This window comes from Seriola aureovittata, chromosome 6 (genome assembly GCF_021018895.1).
Source record: "Seriola aureovittata isolate HTS-2021-v1 ecotype China chromosome 6, ASM2101889v1, whole genome shotgun sequence".
Classification (NCBI taxonomy): Eukaryota; Metazoa; Chordata; class Actinopteri; order Carangiformes; family Carangidae; genus Seriola; species Seriola aureovittata.
Window position 1 is genome coordinate 10,200,863 of NC_079369.1, and position 19,517 is coordinate 10,220,379.

Consider the following 19,517-nt stretch of genomic DNA (forward strand, 5'->3'; position numbering starts at 1 on the left):
GAACAGTCAAAGTGCAACAGGCTGCATCCTTGTAATTGTCTTCGAAATATGGTTTTGAGCCATAAACTAAGTTAAAACTGAGAGACAGTTGAAGATTATACTTAAGTTTTCACTGCATTGGTCTTTAATGATTACTAATAAGCTGCTCATTGTGTGAGAAGTCTTTTGAAGCAGTTCAGCTCCTCCTTGCCAGTTTGATCAGGTCCGCCTCCTGTCAGCGCTGCTCCAGCAGCAGATGCCGGCTGCTCTCTCACAGAGTGGACGGTTTCTCAGGACTCATCATCCTACATTCACTGCGACTATGAAAAAGATGACATGGCGCTGTAAAGCGTAATCCCTCAATCTGATGACGTTGTGGATACACCTCTGATTCTGGAGCCAAACGCTATGAAGTTTTCTTAGGAGTTAAATGAATAGGTGACAGGCTGTGCCTGCTGAGCAAACCTTAATTCTTCTCTTCGCGCTCTGTGAGCTTCACAACATGTCTAAGTTATGCATTGTCATCGTAATGTGCTGTGCGTGTTTTCCGCGGGGCTTTGCTGCGCCAAAGACCCTGGGTGCAGATCCCAGGTCACAAGTTCAGAGCAATGCAGAGCAAAATGACAGGCTGCAGGAGGAGATAGATGGCCAAGAGAGCATCCTCTCTAAGGTAGGAGGAAATGTCCACTTTCTTTACTTCTTTACATCATTTCTGTTATGGACATTTCATCATTTTGTGCGTTCAAATTCAAACGTTTGTGGTTGAGCGTGGTGGAAAACACATCCGTCCTCTTCTCTTTGTAGCTGCTGGGTGATTATGACAAAGTGAAAGCCCTCTCGGAAGGCTCTGACTGTCGGTGTAAATGTGTTGTCAGACCCCTGAGCAGGAGCGCCTGTCGGCGGATAGAAGAAGGGAGCGCCACTGCGCAGGACTTCTACACTGTGGAGACTATCACATCTGGACCTGAGTGCAAGTGCGCCTGCATCGCTCCTCCGTCAGCGGTCAACCCCTGCGAGGGAGAGTACAGGCTGAAAAAACTTAGGGAAGCTGGAAAAGAGAATGTCAAGGTGAAGTGTCATCATGTCCGTTGTCCATATTTACCAGGGCCTCCAATACAAATAAGTCACTATGCTCCAGATCCAACAGGCTGCTCCCTTACACGTCCATTGGTTTCTAGAGAGGCTTGGATCAGTGGAGGCATGGATATCACGTTTTATCACATTCAGTTAAGGATAGCCCCTCATTTTATTCATAACCACAGACTCAGAGTTTGGATGGGCATATTTTACGCATGTTATGTCTTGGTAAACCCCTTTTGACGGAATCCACTTGCTCATTTTAGCTGTCCACCATTCTTGAGCTGCTAGAAGGCTCCTTCTACGGCATGGACCTACTGAAGCTGCACTCCATCACCAATAAGCTCCTGGATCGTGTTGAGCACATTGAAAAGGTACAGTGCCAGTGTAAGATTCATGCAAATATGTTTGTATAACATATGTAACATATGCACAAACTGGTGGTAGTGGGTGTGTTTATATATTGGTGGCTTCTGAATTCAGTGCATCCAGTAAAACAATTGGACAACAATCAGTTTTCAGATTTATTAGGGGCAGGACCTCTATCACATGTGGATGTATATCTGCATGAGTACTGAACCCTTCTTAAAAATGAGCTGACTGGCCTGTTGTAATGGACCAATAAAATGCCTTCTTTGTTCCATCTAGCTGCTTCAGTGTCAGGGTCCTGGTGTTGTGCATGCTGGCTCACTGTGATGGTTTACTCAGGCACTTGAATAGAACAGAGTAATTGCTAATGTTCTTAGTTACACCTGTTCTTTTCCTACTACGACAAGTCAAAAGGTCTGCAGTGAAAAAGACCCATTAGTGACTCAGGATACTAGGGGCTCTACTTGACTTTTCTCCCTTCCTATTGTGATTATGACTGCTGACGAATGCAGCTTATTTTCCATTTAACACATGCACGATGTCTGGATTTGTCCTTGGCTGCACGAAGGTGGTGTCTTTGAACAGCACCACGGACGAGGTGAAGCCCCAGGAGAGCCCTCCTATTGAGGCAGATGTGACAGAAAGCCCGCCCACCCCTCGTCCCCCCCGGTATCAGGACAAGACAAGACTAAGTGAGGTCAGCGGGGCAGCAGTTTATCAGAACCCAGATGTAAGTGTGATATCTTAACACACAGGGTCAACCGATGGGGGGGTCAGTAACATAGAGGTAAAATAAATTGTTCTAACTTAAAACAATTACAGGCTGTTAGCAACTATTGAAGTTCACTTACCTAGTACATACATATTTCGCAGAATGCAAAAACCTTTTTGTAGCTATCACTGCATATTCAACCAATAGGTACTACATAATTACTGCACCTGTAACAGTACAGTACAGTAGCCGGTACAGTTTAGCTTGGAACTCGTAAAAAAAATATATAATTACACAATTATCTAGTGAATACTTAGTAAATAATGTGCTACAAAATGCTACCACCTTATTGTATGTCAGTTGCAAAGTCTTATACACAATAAATCACACCAGTAAGTTACTGCAATGTAGTTCTTTCAGATTGTGAGGCAGATCCTGATAGCTCCTATATTAAAAGCAGTTGTGAAGACTGTGACTGAATTAACTGAATTTAGGAAAGGAGCAAGTATAAAAGAAGTGATTGGACTCACATGTTGCTGCTCAGGCTGGTAGAACATTATTTAGTCTTTGTTTCAAAACAAAAGGAACAATTATGTGTTCTTTCCACAAAGTCCTTCATAAAAATCATCGTCTCCATGATTAAGGATTAAGAATGTGTGAAAGAGTTTCTGAGGTAATTGTAAGGTTTGGCAGTCCCAGTGGACAATAGCAGACCTCAGACCAGTAACTGGACCACTGGGCCCTGATCCATGACAACTGAAGTATAAAATGGAGAACACGTCCAGCAGTGTTGGGTGGACCTGTGCTTCGCATGCAAGTGATTCACTACGTTAATATGTTTCACAAGAGAACTTGTGAAGCATAAAACACTGTTATTAATAAAAGCTGAAACTTAAGATTTTTTTTTTTTTTTCAAATAATAATATAATTTATTTATTTTTTAAATAATAAATAAAAAATGTCCTCTTTGTTAAAGGATAATTCAGGTTTATTTTCAATTTGGGTCACACTTTGTAGTTTCTGTGAATATGGCTACATGGTAAAAAGAAAATGAATTCATACAATGCAAGAAACACAAACAGTCAGATGATGTTGTTTTAAAGCCCAGCTTAAACAAACTTATTTGAAGAAATAAAAGAATGTAAATGGTAAAAGTATTACCCAAAATGTCAAATGTAAACATAAATTGCAATCTGTAGACTGACTTCCTGGTTCAACTTTAACCTACTGCTCTTGCTGCAGTTGTATGGTTGTACAGTTTCCTGTGTAGTGAAAAAAAGTCATACATAGGTGTACTAACTTCTAAATAAAGTGATAATCAGTTAGCTTGTTTACTGTCTATCTGATTGTCTGACTGCTTGTTTCTTGTCATTTGTTGCAGTGATGTCACAAAATATGTCAACAATGTCAACAACATAATAAAGTAATATCTCCCCAGGAAAACATTTCACTTGTTAGGTTTCTCTTAGTGTTAGTGCAGTGGTTGTATAATTTTCTGTTGTTGGTGTCAGCCTAATGCACGGTTTATATTTTCATACATATTTTTTGTGTCTATCTGTCCACTAACAGGGAAAGTATGAGGAGAAGTTTATTGGGGAAAATTCGTCCTTCCTGCAGACCGATGGTTCTGCTCAGATCACTGACGTCAAACCCCAGGTGCCTCCCAACAATGTGGCTAACAAGGAAACTTCTCAGGTGTCAAAGACCGGCCCCAACGGCATGATCATCAGAGGAATGACTTTTTATAAATCTGAGCCAGATCCGATGGTGGCAGATGATGGGGAGCCTGGAGAAAACTGTAAGTACAAGCACTGTCTCAAGAAGGTTTAACAAAACTTTACAAATCAATCAGACCACTCGGGTAGATTAAGCTGTTGTGACATCAGCACAATACCTAAACATTAAGTGATTCAGAACTATGGATAAAAATTATACCTTCAATCTTTTTTATGTCTTGTCCACACTCTGGTAACTGTAAACCAGGATAAGTGGTTTAACGGGTGTGGGATATCAGATCATTAAAAGTTAGCTGCAAAAGCTTAATGCTTACCTCAGCTGCTGTCAGCTGCCGTGGCAACTATAAAATTGTAGCTACAAATCCATTTGTTACCACACTTCTTGCCCTTTCATTTGCATGGTCAGAGATGTCGCATAGAATTCAGGTTACTTGACAAAGCATTTTCCTTTTTCTCTTCAGTTTTTGAATATCATGGATTCAGTGGTGATGGTCCAATCAACCTCTTCATTGAGGAGAATCTTCTTCAGCACAGAGTCCCTCGCCCCAGGACGAGGGCGGGACCGAGATCGTTTCGACCAAAGACAACAGCTCCTTTGCAGAGTTCCAAGACCAGCCAATCAACAAAACCGAAAGAAGAAACTGAGTCCACTTCAGAAAGTCATGATGGGTCCATCAGTGCCATTGAAACCGCATCGGTCAATGTGTCTACAGATGCACAGAGTGACACATCCACGAGAAGTGTCACATTTGGACCAACCACTACCACCCAAAAAAACAGGACCACAGACACCGCATCTCACACTAGTCATAGAGTCACTGCTGGAATCACTAAGTGGCCAATCCCCTTAATGGATGAACCAGCTGGCACCTCTCCAAGAGTCACTACCAAGGAAACAACCAAAACAACAATGAACACAACCCATCCCTCTGCAATTACAGCCACAACAGAGACAATCCTACCAGCATTCACAGTAAGAAATACACCAACCACCGTGATGGAAACGTCAACCCTGGAGCTGAAAGAGCAAATGCAAACCGTACCTGGCAGCACTGCATCCTATCCAAGCACGCTTGCGCCAAAACCAACCACAGAGGCTTCAACTACCAGCCTACCTTCTACTGTGACCATTACAACCCATGCTGCCCTCACCTCAGCACCAATACACCCCACGACAGCTTCCACAACAGCTACCTCTGCACAGGCTACTACTACAACTCCAGAGGAAGAAACTGAGTCCACCTCCTTTTCAGCTTCAACTTTGCCTCCTACCACACAGAGACTGACCACTTTGCCTTTCACCATACCTGTGACTACCTCTTCTACAGCTACCACCACCACCGCCACCACCACTACCACCACCACCACCACTACCAGGCAGGCCGCTCAAGTTAAACAGAAATACAAAATCAGCTGGGAAGAGCATGAGGGGGAGGAAGGACACCTGGAATTAGATGAGCCAATGCAAAGACAGGAGGAATCTACTTCACAAAAACCTGGTAAATAAGTTGAGTTTTTGTGTCAGTTTAAACAGTGAGATATTAGGTGCAACAGGAAAAAATATGATACAGTGAAAGACATTGATTGTCAAGTTGGAAGTGCATTGAAACTAGACTTCAAGAGTCTACAGCCATGATAGGAGTTTGTGAGGCTGTACTTACCGTGCACAGTGGTTCTTTGAGCTAATGTGCTACTGTCAGCATGCTAACATGCTCATAATGACAATGCTAACATATTGATGATAAGAAGGTATAAAGTTTATTATAGTTACGATCTTAGTTTGGTGTGTTTGCATGCTAACATTTACTAATCAGCACTCAATACAAAGTAAAGCTGAGGCTGATGATAAGCCACAGTTTGGATAATTTAAAATAGTCAACCAGCTTCATCCTCTGAGTACCATGAATGGACAGTCTGGACAGTTCTGTGGGTTTCTCTCCAATAGTTGTTGAGAAATTTCAGTCTTGACCAAAGTGGTGGAACAACTGACAAAATAGCTGACAGACTGACTTTCCCATCACTAGCAACACCTCTATCAAGTACTTGAACCCCTGATTTGCTGTGCATCATGCCTTCACTATTTTGTGTATAAGTGTCATGAGGAGAATATTCAAGAAATTGTTCTGTGAATCTCTTAACTTTGAAATTCAGTGCTTTACAGTATGTGGCAACCTCCTTTCCGTGATTAATTTTCAGACTCTTTGACGTAGGTCTGGATGATGTTGAACTGTTTCTAAATCCTAACTCATAGCTCTCTTGGTCTTTTTTACAGGGGAGTGTAAGGACACTTTGGCAACAATCTCTGAGCCAGTAACTCACAACACCTATGGCAGGAATGAAGGAGCGTGGATGAAGGATCCAAAGTCTGATAATGACAAAATTTATGTCACAAACTTCTATTATGGCAACAACCTCCTGGAGTTTCGCAACCTGGACGTTTTCAAACAAGGTAAGAACCAGTATTTTAAGCTTTCACTCAAGTATTTCTTGTTTTCCTTTTGGTTTTGATAAATCTCATATTTGCCATTCTTCTTTTTCCTTTCAAGGCCGTTTTACCAACTCCTACAAGCTGCCTTACAACTGGATCGGCACAGGCCATGTGGTCTACGATGGGGCCTTCTACTACAACCGTGCCTTCTCCCGTGACATCATCAAGTTTGACCTGCGTCAGCGTTACGTGGCCTCGTGGACAATGCTGCATGATGCCCTGGTCGAAGAGTCGTCATCACCGTGGGAGTGGCGCAGTCATTCAGACATCGACTTTGCCGTGGATGAGAGCGGCCTGTGGATCATCTACCCGGCACTGGATGACGAAGGCTTCTTACAGGAAGTGATCGTTCTGAGTCGACTGAACCCCTCAGACCTCAGCATGCAGAGGGAGACCACCTGGAGAACTGGGCTCAGGAGGAACCACTACGGGAACTGCTTCATCGTGTGCGGCGTCCTTTACGCTGTTGACAGCAACAACCAAAAGGACGCCAACCTGGAATACGCCTTTGACACGCACACAAACACTCAAATGATTCCCAGAATGCCCTTCACCAACAACTACACCTACACTACGCAGATTGACTACAATCCCAAAGAGGGAGTGTTGTATGCGTGGGACAATGGACACCAAGTCACATACAACATTAAGTTTGCTTATGTAGACCCTAAGTAAGGGTCTGACGGGAGTTATTTTAAAAGTTAATTCTATGGTTTGAGTGGATTGTAGATCAGTCCACATGGCCTTCAGGATGGAGACAAATGGGGGCCAAATGTACATATATACTTCAGTATATTGTGATTCAATTGCTTTGTTTTAAGTTTTACCTGAAAAAAGTGAAAAAGTGAGCCTGATTCCTCAGTCAACACATCAAGTTGTACTGTATATATTGTAATGCTGTAAAAAAAAAAAAAAAAAAAAAAAAAAAAAAAAAAAAAAGTCCTATGAGATAAATGAATGTAGAAGGGTTTCAGAATGAGTCAGTGGTTTGGGTCAAAGCAATTCACAAAAAAATAATTCATAAAAGCTCTCTTTGAACAAATTTCTAAAATTTTGTGGACAAATTCATTTTTTCTGTTTTATACACTTTTTTATATTACATTTTTCTTTGCATCATATACCACAGGTCTTTTGTCTTGTGAAAGCACTTACTCCCTCCATATCAGACTGCTTTGAGGAGACCGCAATAAAGTTTGGAAATACTAATGGAAAATGTCTTTTTTGTTTGGCCAGCCACTGTTGATGTTAAAGTGGCTTTAATTATAGGTTGTGAGTGTTAATCCAACTGGAAGACTGAGGATAGACTCAAGACAACCAGGCAGGAAAAGAGAGAGATGGAGTGTTCAAGCCTGTAATTTACTGTTACACTTGAGTTATAGTGGAAGAAAATACACATGAACAGTCAATCTATTGTACTTGTTGAACAAAAAATGAAATAATGCAGTTATAGGATTTCCCCCAAAAGCCCAAAGATTACACACACAGGTATAGTTAGAGAAAATCCAGTGTTTATTTTGGTTTATGCATATAATAGAATACAAAAACAAAACAAAAAACCTCAGAAGTTTTTAATTGTACTCTTGTCCCCAAGTACGGTTGGGATGCAGTGAAAACAATGTGGCGAATCAAAAATATTTCTGAAACCAAAGGGGGAAAAATTACATACACAGAAGGCGTGGGTTAAAACAACACAAGTTTTTTTTTTTTTTCCTGAACATTTTATGGGCATCTGTTGAGTTAAAACATAACCATCTGTACAATCATGTAGACAGAACAAAGAGAAAAGAAAGCACTTTGAGTCGTAGTAGTATAGTATGCAGTTTTATCCACATATACAGAAAATGACCAGTAATATGAAAAAGGTTACTAATTCTGATGACGTATAGTTTCTTACTTAATATTAATTTTACCCCAAATTACAGGTAGTCAAAACAAGGTTAGAGACACATCAAAATAAGGCATTTAAAACCAGAAATGAACTTCCAAGGTTGTGCATTTATAGTGCAAAGGTTCACTAAAATATACTTTTTAAAGTAAGAATTTCTAGTAGATTGCAATTTTCAGAAAGGCTTAAGTGCACCAAATAAAAGTGCAATTTAACCCGAGGACGGAGAAGTCAGGACTAAAACAATATTTTTCACTAGTGATTATTTATGACAGGTTTTTTTTTTTTTTTACTGGCGATTTTAAATTTGAGGATGATACATTTTTTTCATGTCCACTCTGTGAACTGACACTAAAGAACTGTCCCAGTATCTAGATTTTCTGTATGTTTCTACCATGTAATATTAATTAGAATAAATTCACACAACATTTAATCAGAAAAAAATAAAAATCAATAAATCCTGACGGAAGAAGTTTTTAACAGTAGAAACGAGCAAATTGCATCACACCACAGAAGTTTCCATTACTGTAAAAGAAATAAATACAATACAGTATTTGAATCTGTTCATAAGTAAAGCACAGTGCAAAGACCCAAAAATTTAAAACTGAAATCTTTCATCGATACAATGCTAAAAACAGAGCACCTAGTGGAAACCAACCAAAATCATAGTGGGTAGCCTGATAGCTTTCACAGATCACCTGATGTCCTGAGTTTACTGAATGCCTCCTGTAATTAACCTGGCATCTCTTACTATTTCACTAATAAAATTTGCTTTATTTAGAGTCAAAAAAGACAAACTGAGAAAGAGAAACAATTACAGCACTCCATTTTCTAGCTAAGATACAAACACAGAATTTGCTGTGATTCTTAACATTGATATCATAAATGTATTTTCTGTCTCTAATTGAGGTTTGAAGTAGGTAAATCTTAGGTTTATACCAATTTGTTTTCTAAACTCTTTCCTGAAAATAAAGGGGAATAAAAGAGCAGACTCGAGGAGCTGCTATGGGGTAAAAGTATTTGTGTTATGATGGGGTGACTCAGGGTTCAATGCTCTGCCCCCTGCCGCTAAGCAATTACCCTTATGTGGGGCGTCTGGGGTCACAGGGAGAAGTCAGTTTTGCCACACAAGGAGCAAGCGTCTGCTCGGACCCTATCACAGACTACCTCTGGATATCAGTCCTAATAAAGAATGTGGATGACCTTTGAGCTACCTCTGTATTCTAATGACTTAGGATTTCTACAGAGCCCATTCATTCACATCTAAACAGCAAACCTAAAGTCAGTGGGAGCACACCAGCCTTAAAATATGATTCATTAACCAAATATTTAAAAAAAAAACACAAGCTGAGATTTTATCCTGTGCTTGCCTTCATGTGTTTTGTTGTTAACGCAGGTGCTGATGGTGATCTTAGGCAGACCCCATTAGCACACCGACAGGAGGCACGGCCTGGCTGTCGGTCGGGGAGTGCTGGTAAAATGTGTCTGTGTGGTTGACCCGGAGCAGAGGTGGGATGGTGGAAGACCTGATGTGGAGGATCCTGGTGTCTGTTACTTCACAGTCAATTTGCATCATCACCTCGAACTCTTTGTCCCTGATGATGCTGTCTGTAATGGCAGGAAAGGAAGAAAAGGGTTGTTACTTATAGATGCAGCAATCAGCGTATAAATAAAGAAGTTATTCCAGTTTAATTTGTGTATACGCTCCATCAACTGTGGATTTATATCAGGGCAAAAGCTCTAACACAAGACAAAAACAGTGCTTGGCAAACATGATTCCACATCATCATTATGACTCGCAAGTTTTTTGGCCATGCTTGCTGTAGAGAGATGGGATAAGAGTATTTTGGGAGTATAAAGGAGTATTGTTTGAGGCAGTTGTGGGGGGCTGAGAACTGCAGCGAGTACGGGCGGAGGCTTGGTTACAGATGGAGTCCAGAGGTGAGTCACATGCTGGAGTTCTCCTACATAGAGATAAACAAAACAGTTCTAAACAAGATCAGGACATGCACATTAGAGAGAAGAAAGTCTGGCAAAAGTGTGGGAGAGAAAGAGAGAGTGCCATCACGGATGATGAGTCAGGATCCTTCAGGCGTCAAGTTGGGTTCCGAGAAGAAAAGAGGAAACTTCATGTGATCGATGTTGATGAGTCAGGCTTTTGTGTTTGAAGAAATCCCAGGGACTGCTGTACTGTACGGCGTACAGTACAATGATTACCACAAAGCTTGTTGTCAAAGACTACATACATCTTCATTTTCAAGGTCATCCTGTGGATTGACCTACAAACAAGCAATTACCGTACTCTGGCTTTATCTTGGGAAATTCAAGTTTGGAAAGAGATGCTGGCCTTCAGACAACTATATGGTCCATGGTTTGTGGTTTCCCACAGCCTAACTTTACTCAGCCTGGAGGAAGAACATCCTTTAAAGTGGACTCTTGTCAAAGTCTTTGCTAGGAAAAGCTCTTAACAGCATGCTGATGGATCCCTCATGTATTTACATTAGCAGTAAACTTAAAAACTTGAGGGTTCTTCTGTAAGCCAGAGATAGCAACATTCACCATGTGGAGCACACAAGCCAAACACACCTAAGTCAGTTTTAGTGCACCATTATATGACCCAGATATGGAGCTGTAGGCGTCTTTAAAATGCCTGAGAGCACTGCAAGTTGTATAAAAGCTGCAGTCTTTTTCCAGAGACACCTGTGCAAGACATCAGCTTCATCTGCCTTGCTCCAGTGTTTCCATGGAAGTATACTTTGGAGGCAGAGAGAGTTTATCAGATTGTACAGAGACTATACAATGGCTCCTTCCGCTGCCGGGAAGATTCCACGGATGTTCATATCATTAGATGGTTAGTAGACGTAATGTTGAGTATGACTTCATCTACGCCTCAGCTTCCCCCTTTGCATCTGCAGAAAAACTGGAACTTTTCAGATGGCTTCATTGTTTCAGCAGACATCTCTGGAAATCATCCTCTGGGTTTGGATTTATCTCTTTGTCACGCTACATCTATGTCAAATTAGGCTTCTGTCTGAAGTCAAGCTGGAAAAGTTATTCCCTGTATATCTCCATATAGCTTGATGAGATCATAACTGGTTTACTTCTTCCTCACTTCAAGGTCCTGTTATTACTGCGCAGTCAAACCTGTGCTGAGTCTGTTCACTGCAAAACAAGCTGCTCTGATATTCCCATCAGTTCGCAAATTGCAATTAAATAACAAATATAAGAACAAAACATAAGCACCGCAAATTGATGTTGATGCGAGATAAAATAAATGCACGAAACAACAAAAAAAGAACTCTTTGAATAAAAGAGGCAATAATTTTGTACTTATGAAAGACTTTGCTTTGTTAGCTTTGTTACTATGCTATTACGACGCCAATCCCTTCAAATTTGGCTTTATTCTATTTCGCAAGTTTTTTTGTGTGATTTTGCGGTTGGTATTCCTTGATTTTACCCTGTAAGTACACAGAATGAGAAGAGAACAGAGAGTGCTTCATTACAACCCACATATCTTGTTCTTAGCTCATAATTACCATGACCAAGACAGTCAAACACCCATAACTATACTTGACCAATCCAAGAGCATGAAAAAGCGGCCTGCTAAATCTGCAAATCAGCTATTCCAGTGGAACACTTTCTCAATTTTTACCATATAATAATTATTTTGCCCCACACACTAAAGTTACTGTTAACTGATAAGTGGTCATCTTATTACTTCCAGACAAAGTAAGAGAGTAGCTGGTGAACATAGTGGAACACTATGGATAAACAGAGATAAAGGGAAAGTGATATTGGACCACAGTTAATGCAGGTTGAAGTTGTTAACTCCCCTTAATGATATTGCTGTACCCCAGAATTATTTTGCAAATGCACAACAATTACAAAGTAAGTACAGTGTAAATTGTGGGCCACAATCCAACCATTATCTAAGACTCAAATTAAATTCCCTGCACTGTTTACATCCATCTTTCACCAAATTACCAAACTGTCTAACTTCTATTCAGCTAACTGCTTGAGAGGTCTGAACAGTGGAAGAGGAAGCACACAAACACAGCCACGAGGCCCAACTTCAAACAGCAGCTCTTTGAAGAGGCTGCCAAATCCACCGTCCTGCTCTGCATGGTCTCCTTCCCCCTTTTACTGGTGCCATCTGGAGATGTTCCAGAAAGTTTCACAGCGACACAGTGAGCCGGTGTGTGCTGATAAAGGCCCGATGTCTGGCAAAGATGCATCTAAGGAAATCTGAGAGTGCATCTAGGGAGGATGGTGGCTGCCAGACTGGCACAGATTCTGAGGACACACGAGGAAAGCTTCTTTTTTTTTTTCTTAAATGAGAAAGGAAGCAATTCATCATCAAATATAATCACAAAAGCATGATTTGGGTCAATAAAAATAAATTAGGGTCTAATAGGATGTCAATTGGGCAATTTAAACATTTGCATAAGCTATTAATCCACCCAATTTTCAGAACATTTTTATTCAGAAAGGTCCACTAAATACTCATCTTTATTTACTAGATAACAAGGTCTTTTTTATATGAATGAGTGGGGCGTTCTACAATGCGCAACCCAATGAGGAACAATAAAGCATTTGTTTTTTACCATTAGAAAAGTAGTCAAGAATCTCACAGGCAATTACAGGACTAAATGAGTCTACAGCCTTAGCAACTATGTGAGGCTGTGCTTAGGCACAGCAGTGCTTTGAGCTAAATAACATCCTCACATATCTGCTTTAGCAGCTATAATGCTTACCATATTCACCATCCTAGTTAAGCCTGTTAGCATGCTAACTTTTGCGGATTAGCACAAAACACACAGTTCAGCTAAGGCTGACGGGAATGCCTTTCGTTTTGCAGGTATCTAGTCATTAAGTGAAAAACAGGAAAAATTAGACACTAGAGGAAAAGTTAATAGATCACCAGGCAACTAGCACAGTAATAACAAGCTTTAAATATAAAGAATTCACTGGCTGATAATCACTTGCACTTGGAATTTTAATTAGGGTATTTAAGGATGGCAAGGGTTAAACATTTGCATTGGTGAGAACGCACTCTGTTTCAGAGGACTGGTGAGGATGTTCTGTTTAGATTAGAGGAGTAGGAAAATCTGATCCCCAACTCCTTCAGTGGTGTGGAGCTTTACCTTGAACCCCAAGTGAAAGCTGCCTGTTAGCTACAGTGCACATGTACAATCTCAGAGCAGTACAAATAGACTGCAGACCCAAGGTTGATCCACCTGTAAATGATGTCATCTGCAAAACATTCCTCTCCTCCAAACATGTCGCTTCCACTTGATTGAGCTACTTTCAAACTCAGAGGATCACTAAATAAACACACCCTTCGGTCCTTATAAGGGGCTCCTGCTCAGCCAGATATGTTTTCCAGAGAGAATCAAGGAGGTCAAGGTCATGTAACTTTAACAGAACCCCTGAACCGTGGACATGCAGCTAGACAGAAACAGACGACGGCTTACATCAAAGTCTCTATCCTCGACGTTCGGTTATTGACCAAGACAGACCAAGTGATCACTTCAGATTAGCAGAGCCTATTCACCTCCTCCAGATGAAAACCATTTAGTGACTGGAGAAGGAAGGCATTCCTAAAGGAGTGCAGCAGCAAGGAGGCTGGAAAGAATTATCCTCTGCTGTCGAGCGTTCATGCTGCAGAAAGAGGACAGTGTTTCTGCTCTTCTAAGGGTCTCACTCATCTGAATATTCACATTTGCATTTAATCACTTCACAGTTTCAAACAAAGACAACATACATCTAAAATGCTACTTGAAGTTCTGTCATCTGTGTGACACATGGGGTTAAATATGTAACAGGGGGGAGGACCGTGCAGGTTTTGTGCTACTAGAGAATCACCACCATCCTTTGTCATCCTTTGTCAGCCTCTTTTGGCTCGGTTTTTAACTCCAGTCCTCTCTGTCAGGTCAATGAGGATCTACACAGAGGAGCAGATGTGGCATCTGAAACAAAAGCTACTGAACATGCATCTGTGCTAATATAAAACTGGTGTTAGCCCTCTCTCTTGCTAAAAGACACCACATGATCCAGCCAACATATTAGATAGAAACACACCAAAGCCTGAAACGAGCAGGAAAAGATTTAAAGGTACAAGCACAAAAGATCAAAATGTTTTGAATTCATGGCCGACGGCAAGCATCAAATCTAAGACCTCTTTCTTGAGACTCTTTCCAGACCTGATATCACTCCCTGAATGCCACCTTTGTTTGGCCATTTCAACAATTAGCTGAAAGGCAGGTCTTGGATTTCACTATTTGCTGCTATTTCAATGGGCCATCTGACCGGCACAGACCTTAACATTCCTCCCTGAAAAAGACCAACCAAGAACAATGTTTACCTTCATCAATCTTCATCTCTAACACCCCCCCCCCCCCGCCCCCCCAGAAAAAAAAAAAAGTTATCACCCAATGGACATGTCTTCAATGCTGAGTAAGAGGCTCATATTGCACTGACTCACTCCTCTCAGAGTTGGTTGAAACCCTAATCAAATCTGTTGCTGGTGCTTTGCCAGACAGACGGGGATATATCAGAGGAATGAGAGGATTTCTGATAAAAAAAAAAAAAAAGCCAGTTAAACAGCCAACAACAACTGGATGTCTTCCTAATTGCTCACACCCTACATAAACGCTTCCTCTTGGATAGGTTTCCTTTCAGTTCACTGTCCTGCAGGCATTGTGAAAATCAAGCCACCTGATAATTAACTGCAGTATTTGGAAATATAAGACTTTCTTTCCACTAAAACCCCCGATGACCCCACTCTGAAATACTGCATTGATAAATCCAGCGGATCTGAGGGCCATGGAGAAAAGTTATGATGAGCTCATTCAAATCAAGAACATGTGTACACTTTAATGATTCATAGAAAACAATTTGGCAACAAAGGCGCCAATGGTAGTCCAAGGTTTTTGCTGATCAAGTGTTGAGATACTGAGGCGTGATTCATGTATACAGGTGTTAAAATGTTTGGGTTTGCTTTTGAGGGCTGGCAGTCAAATAAACGGGTGATTGCTTCTCAAATGAGCCGGTCTAACCCCCCCCCCCCAAAAAGAAAACTCTGATTGCCACCCACACTGACAAGGTGTGGACAGCACTTGTACTCTTTAAGAGGAAGTTAAACAGCCTCGATGAGCAATGTCCATGCTCTTCAATCTGAAAGGGGTCCTGTATTGGCTCAAAGGTAATCTGACTTTTTAATCACTAGCAGGCAGCTATTGTGTGCAACAATGACAGTGAATGGTTTGTCTGGTGTGCTCAAACCAGAGTGCTTATATTTTCTGTCATGCTTGCAGGTTGCAGATGTGTGACAGCTGCACAAGCTATTACTTCCCTTGCCTGTAGGTGGCACAGTTTGGACTGAACCACAGGTCTGGATGTTCTTTGGATGCTTTGTACTAAAAGCAGTTGTTGTCCTTGTTAATAAAATCTGCTGTATAGAGGATGGATTTCAGGCTAGCATAAGAGCATTTTTTCTGAACAACATTCTATTTTCAAAATAATAATAAATGTATTTTTATATATTTTATAGTAGTACATCTAACAGAATACAAGTCTCTGTCTAGGCCTCAATCTCATTATTTTCAGTCTAAAATCAAGGCCAACAGGAAATTACCACATTTTTGTTTGTGTCTGTGGCTGTACAGACACTTTACAGCATTGCTGAAGAAATAGAGATATAGTCTGAGCATGAAGGATATAACAGACACTACAAAGGGCTCAGGGGGAGGAAGGAACAAACATCATCTACTACAAGACGCCAGATGTCAAAGTAACTTTTTGGCAAAGAAAAGTTCATTTAAGTTAAAGAGGCAACATAACCTTTAATTCCAGGAAGGTAGAGTTTGACAAGCAAATCACCATTAAAGAAGCAAAAGGATCAGTATCACCTTAATAGGCATAAAAAGCAAAAGGGCTCTATTTTGGTCCTCAAGGTTTTTCCTTACAAGTGTCTTAGGCCACAAGTAATGCATTCTTGTGTGGAGACGTGATTCTGAATGTGCTCCCAGCTTGCCTTTCATCTGTTACACTTTGTTGAGTGACCAAACTCCCCAACTGTTGTGCCTGTGCTGCAGGACACTTACCATTTATGTTCATGGCTGGCAACAACACGGACATCTTGGGTCGTCTTCCTTTATTGTGGTTGGTGGCAGGAAGTAGAAGATGATCCTAAGAGCAAAGAGGACACGGTCATCAAGAGGGAAATACAACTGCATCTGCCAGTTGCTGATCAAGATTTGGAGCTGAAGCTATGACTCATTACAGTAGACCTACTGAAGAGGTTATAATAACAACTACAGTTTATCAGTGCTGCAAGGGTCATCTGGGAAGGTTAAAAGGTCCGAGCCCTCTCTCATCACAAAACACTTTTTCGTGCCTCACCAGATCGGCTAAACAATAAAAACCACTCTAGTTTCAATGCCTTCACCTTGGGCTATTTTGGAGCACTTATTGTACTTAATCCACTACAGGTCTGAGATCAAAATGGAATTTACCAGCAAAGTACTTCAATTACTGGCACTATTTAAAATAGCTTTTGTGCAACTCATTAGACAATGGGAGGAAAGGCTTTACTCTGAGCACATCCTCTTGGAGGGAGTTGCGGTGGAGAGGAATGCTAATGTGCGAACACACATGTGACCCACATACACACACAGTAAGGGTGGCATTGAGCTGTAGCTCGATAACAGATTAAAAGAAGAATGACTTAATTGATTAATTAAATAATAACTTAAATCATTTAACTGAGGTAATAATCAGATTTGTGAACTAAATCCTGCAGTATTTGAAAATTGAGGAATGGATTTATTGCACGTTTCGAGGCAACACAACAGGCAAACAAAGTAAAACAGTAAAACAAAGAGTCTTAAAAAGCCCATATACTCTACCACAACCAATGAAAGGACCCAGCATGAGGAAATTTCTGCTAGAAATCACTGTAGAAATTAAGAATCAAGAGACTAAATTCAGACAAGAACCGAATGGAATTTAAAAAAAAGAGATGGGCCATCAGAAGATACTCTTCTCTCAGTTTGAAAGGAAAGTCTGACTGCAACAGTAAAATGATCAGGATTACTTAAGAACTTTACTATGAACTGATGAAAGAGTTGCTGCAATTTTGGACAAAAAGCACCTTTTAGAAATGTAAATTAAGACCGGTAACTCCCATGGTTTGGTCTCCATCATCTGCCAGAATGGAGCTTTTTGTGGCTTTCCAACTCCCAAGAGACCAACTGAAAACTGGTTAACTCTATCACACTTGGCCGGCAAAGCTCGCTCCGGGTGAAATGAAAAATGAGGGGTGTTAAGGTGATGACAGGCATGAGTATGGGCTGAGGTTGAGAAAGGGATTACAGTGAGAAGATAGGATGCAGCAATGTAGAAGACTTGGGATACAGGGTTACCAATCTCTCACAGACTTGCACAAAAACTGCTTCTTCTGAATAAAGGGTTTGGTGTGTCACCCGCTCATGGCAGTGTAAGGTATTAGGAATAAGCTATACGCCACTAAAGGGAGTATTATAATGCTAAAATGGAAATGGAAGAGAGGGTGCCTTAACTGCGCCTGGAGAGTGGCGAGAGCTAGGAAAACACAAAGAACATTTCTGCTCATCATCAGGAAACAGACAAGCTTGTCAGGCTAAAACAGCTGTAGCTGCCATGACAACAGGTGAATTTTCCTTGATCCTTATTTGACATGGGCCACAGTGAAAACAACCACTGTTTCCACCACCACACCTCAATGCACACTTACATAAATCCACAGGTGCTAAAATAGCACAAGAAGTGAAGCAAGACCGCAAGATGACGGTAGAGTAAGAGCAGTTCCACAGTTTTCCATCACCTCACCTCATTTCACACTTACACAAAGCCACAGGTGGTAATGTATCTGTTGGGGGCTTTAAGCAACCTTGACCTAAGTGTGACCATGTCTGAGTGTACAACATAGTACAGAGAGTGACCTCAACTACTGGCCAGGGCAAGAACAGACCATGACGAACTTTATGAAAAAATTTTTGCCTGGAGGGACAAAAGACAAAATTGGTAGAGATTGGCTTTAAAATCTAAACAAATTCCAAATTTAATCCAGAGCTTTGGCAGTCTTGTAATAACATACTGAATGGAAAAAAAAAAAAAAAGCACCCCCGTTTTTTTGCACACACACACACACACACACACACACACACACACACACACACACACACACACACACACACACACACACACACACACACACACACACACACACACACACACACACCCCCGCCCTGAAACCCAGGAAACAAAATACAAGCAAATAAAGGGACTGAAGAAAAAAAAAAAAAAAAAAAAAAAAAGAATGACTAAATAACAGGTCGGTAATCTATGCTCTTCACATGGACTATGTCTTTGCTGTGTTTTCGTCATACTCAATAATACATGTCTGATTACTCAAACTCTTTCCTGCTTACTAAAGCCAAGATAAGTTCACTTCAGCACTTAAATTACTGTAAAAATCATATTAAAAAAAGCAGACATGTAGTTCAGGAGGCAGGGAGAGAATTAGAGAAAGTCAGAACAACATCTATCTATCTATCTATCTATCTATCTATCTATCTATCTATCTATCTATCTATCTATCTATCTATCTATCTATCTATCTATCTATATCTTCATGGAGATTAGACAATTTATTGATTAATCAACCAAAGAAAATGAATCACCAACTATTTTGACATAAATTGAATGTAATTTTTTTAAAGCACAAATGCCAAACATTGTGTGGTTCCAGTTTCTCGGTTGTGAAGATTTTCTGTGTTTCCGTATCTTAAGTGATCGTAAACTTAATATCTTTGGGTTTTGGACTGTTGGCTGGAAAAAATATGCAGTTTGAAGACGTTAACTTTAGCTTTGGAATTTCCCTCTATTTTCTGACATTTAAAGATTGAGTGGTTTATCAGTTGATTGAGAAAATAATTGGCAGATTAAGCAATAATCATTAGTTGCAGGTCTACATCTTCATATCAAAATAATCAAGACTTATATAAATAATTATAAAGCTTATTGTCCTTACTTTTTGTCAACAGGTCAGTAAGGTTTCAGTAGCTTTTTTCCCCTGAATGTTATTTTCTTAATTCTAAGATACAAAGTGTGACATTACTTTTATATTGAATAAACGATAACACCTCACTTCTCCCCCACAACGCAAAGCTGCTAGAAACTGAAGGACAGCTACTTGACCTGTAGAGGCCCTCAGATGGGGTACAACAT

The 19,517-nt window shown here is 40.6% G+C and overlaps 2 protein-coding genes across 4 annotated transcripts in view; one reads left to right on the plus strand and one right to left on the minus strand.

Annotated features, from left to right (window-relative positions):
• The first annotated feature begins 223 nt into the window (after positions 1-223).
• olfml2ba (olfactomedin-like 2Ba) lies at positions 224-7,574 on the plus strand. Of its 2 annotated transcripts, none has more exons than XM_056379525.1 (8): positions 224-649; positions 784-1,047; positions 1,323-1,430; positions 1,994-2,155; positions 3,707-3,935; positions 4,335-5,372; positions 6,146-6,322; positions 6,420-7,574. In XM_056379525.1, exons 1-8 carry the CDS (start codon positions 482-484, stop codon positions 7,034-7,036), a joined length of 2,763 nt encoding a protein of 920 aa, XP_056235500.1. In that variant the 5' UTR covers positions 224-481; the 3' UTR covers positions 7,037-7,574. The 2 variants fall into 2 exon arrangements, with proteins under 2 accessions (XP_056235500.1, XP_056235501.1); XM_056379526.1 differs by having other exon boundaries at positions 476-649; positions 855-1,047.
• A 273-nt stretch (positions 7,575-7,847) lies between these two features.
• The window catches only part of atf6 (activating transcription factor 6), a 31,924-nt gene continuing 20,254 nt past the window's right edge, over positions 7,848-19,517 (minus strand). For both annotated transcript variants that reach the window (XM_056379530.1, XM_056379529.1), the window contains exons 15-16: positions 16,352-16,436; positions 7,848-9,854 (exon numbers count right to left, since the gene is read on the minus strand). In XM_056379530.1, coding sequence (XP_056235505.1) covers positions 9,658-9,854; positions 16,352-16,436 — 282 coding nt within the window. In that variant the 3' untranslated portion in view covers positions 7,848-9,657. The remainder of the gene's footprint in view (positions 9,855-16,351; positions 16,437-19,517) is intronic.

What these genes read in the sequence shown, in the direction of transcription:
- olfml2ba (XM_056379525.1), top strand. Translation starts at nt 482, where the DNA reads ATGTCTAAGTTATGCATTGTCATCGTAATGTGCTGTGCGTGTTTTCCG. An exon ending in TGGGGAGCCTGGAGAAAACT is followed by an intron (nt 3,936 to 4,334) that starts GTAAGTACAAGC and finishes TTTTCTCTTCAG; the next exon opens with TTTTTGAATATCATGGATTC. An exon ending in ATCTACTTCACAAAAACCTG is followed by an intron (nt 5,373 to 6,145) that starts GTAAATAAGTTG and finishes TCTTTTTTACAG; the next exon opens with GGGAGTGTAAGGACACTTTG.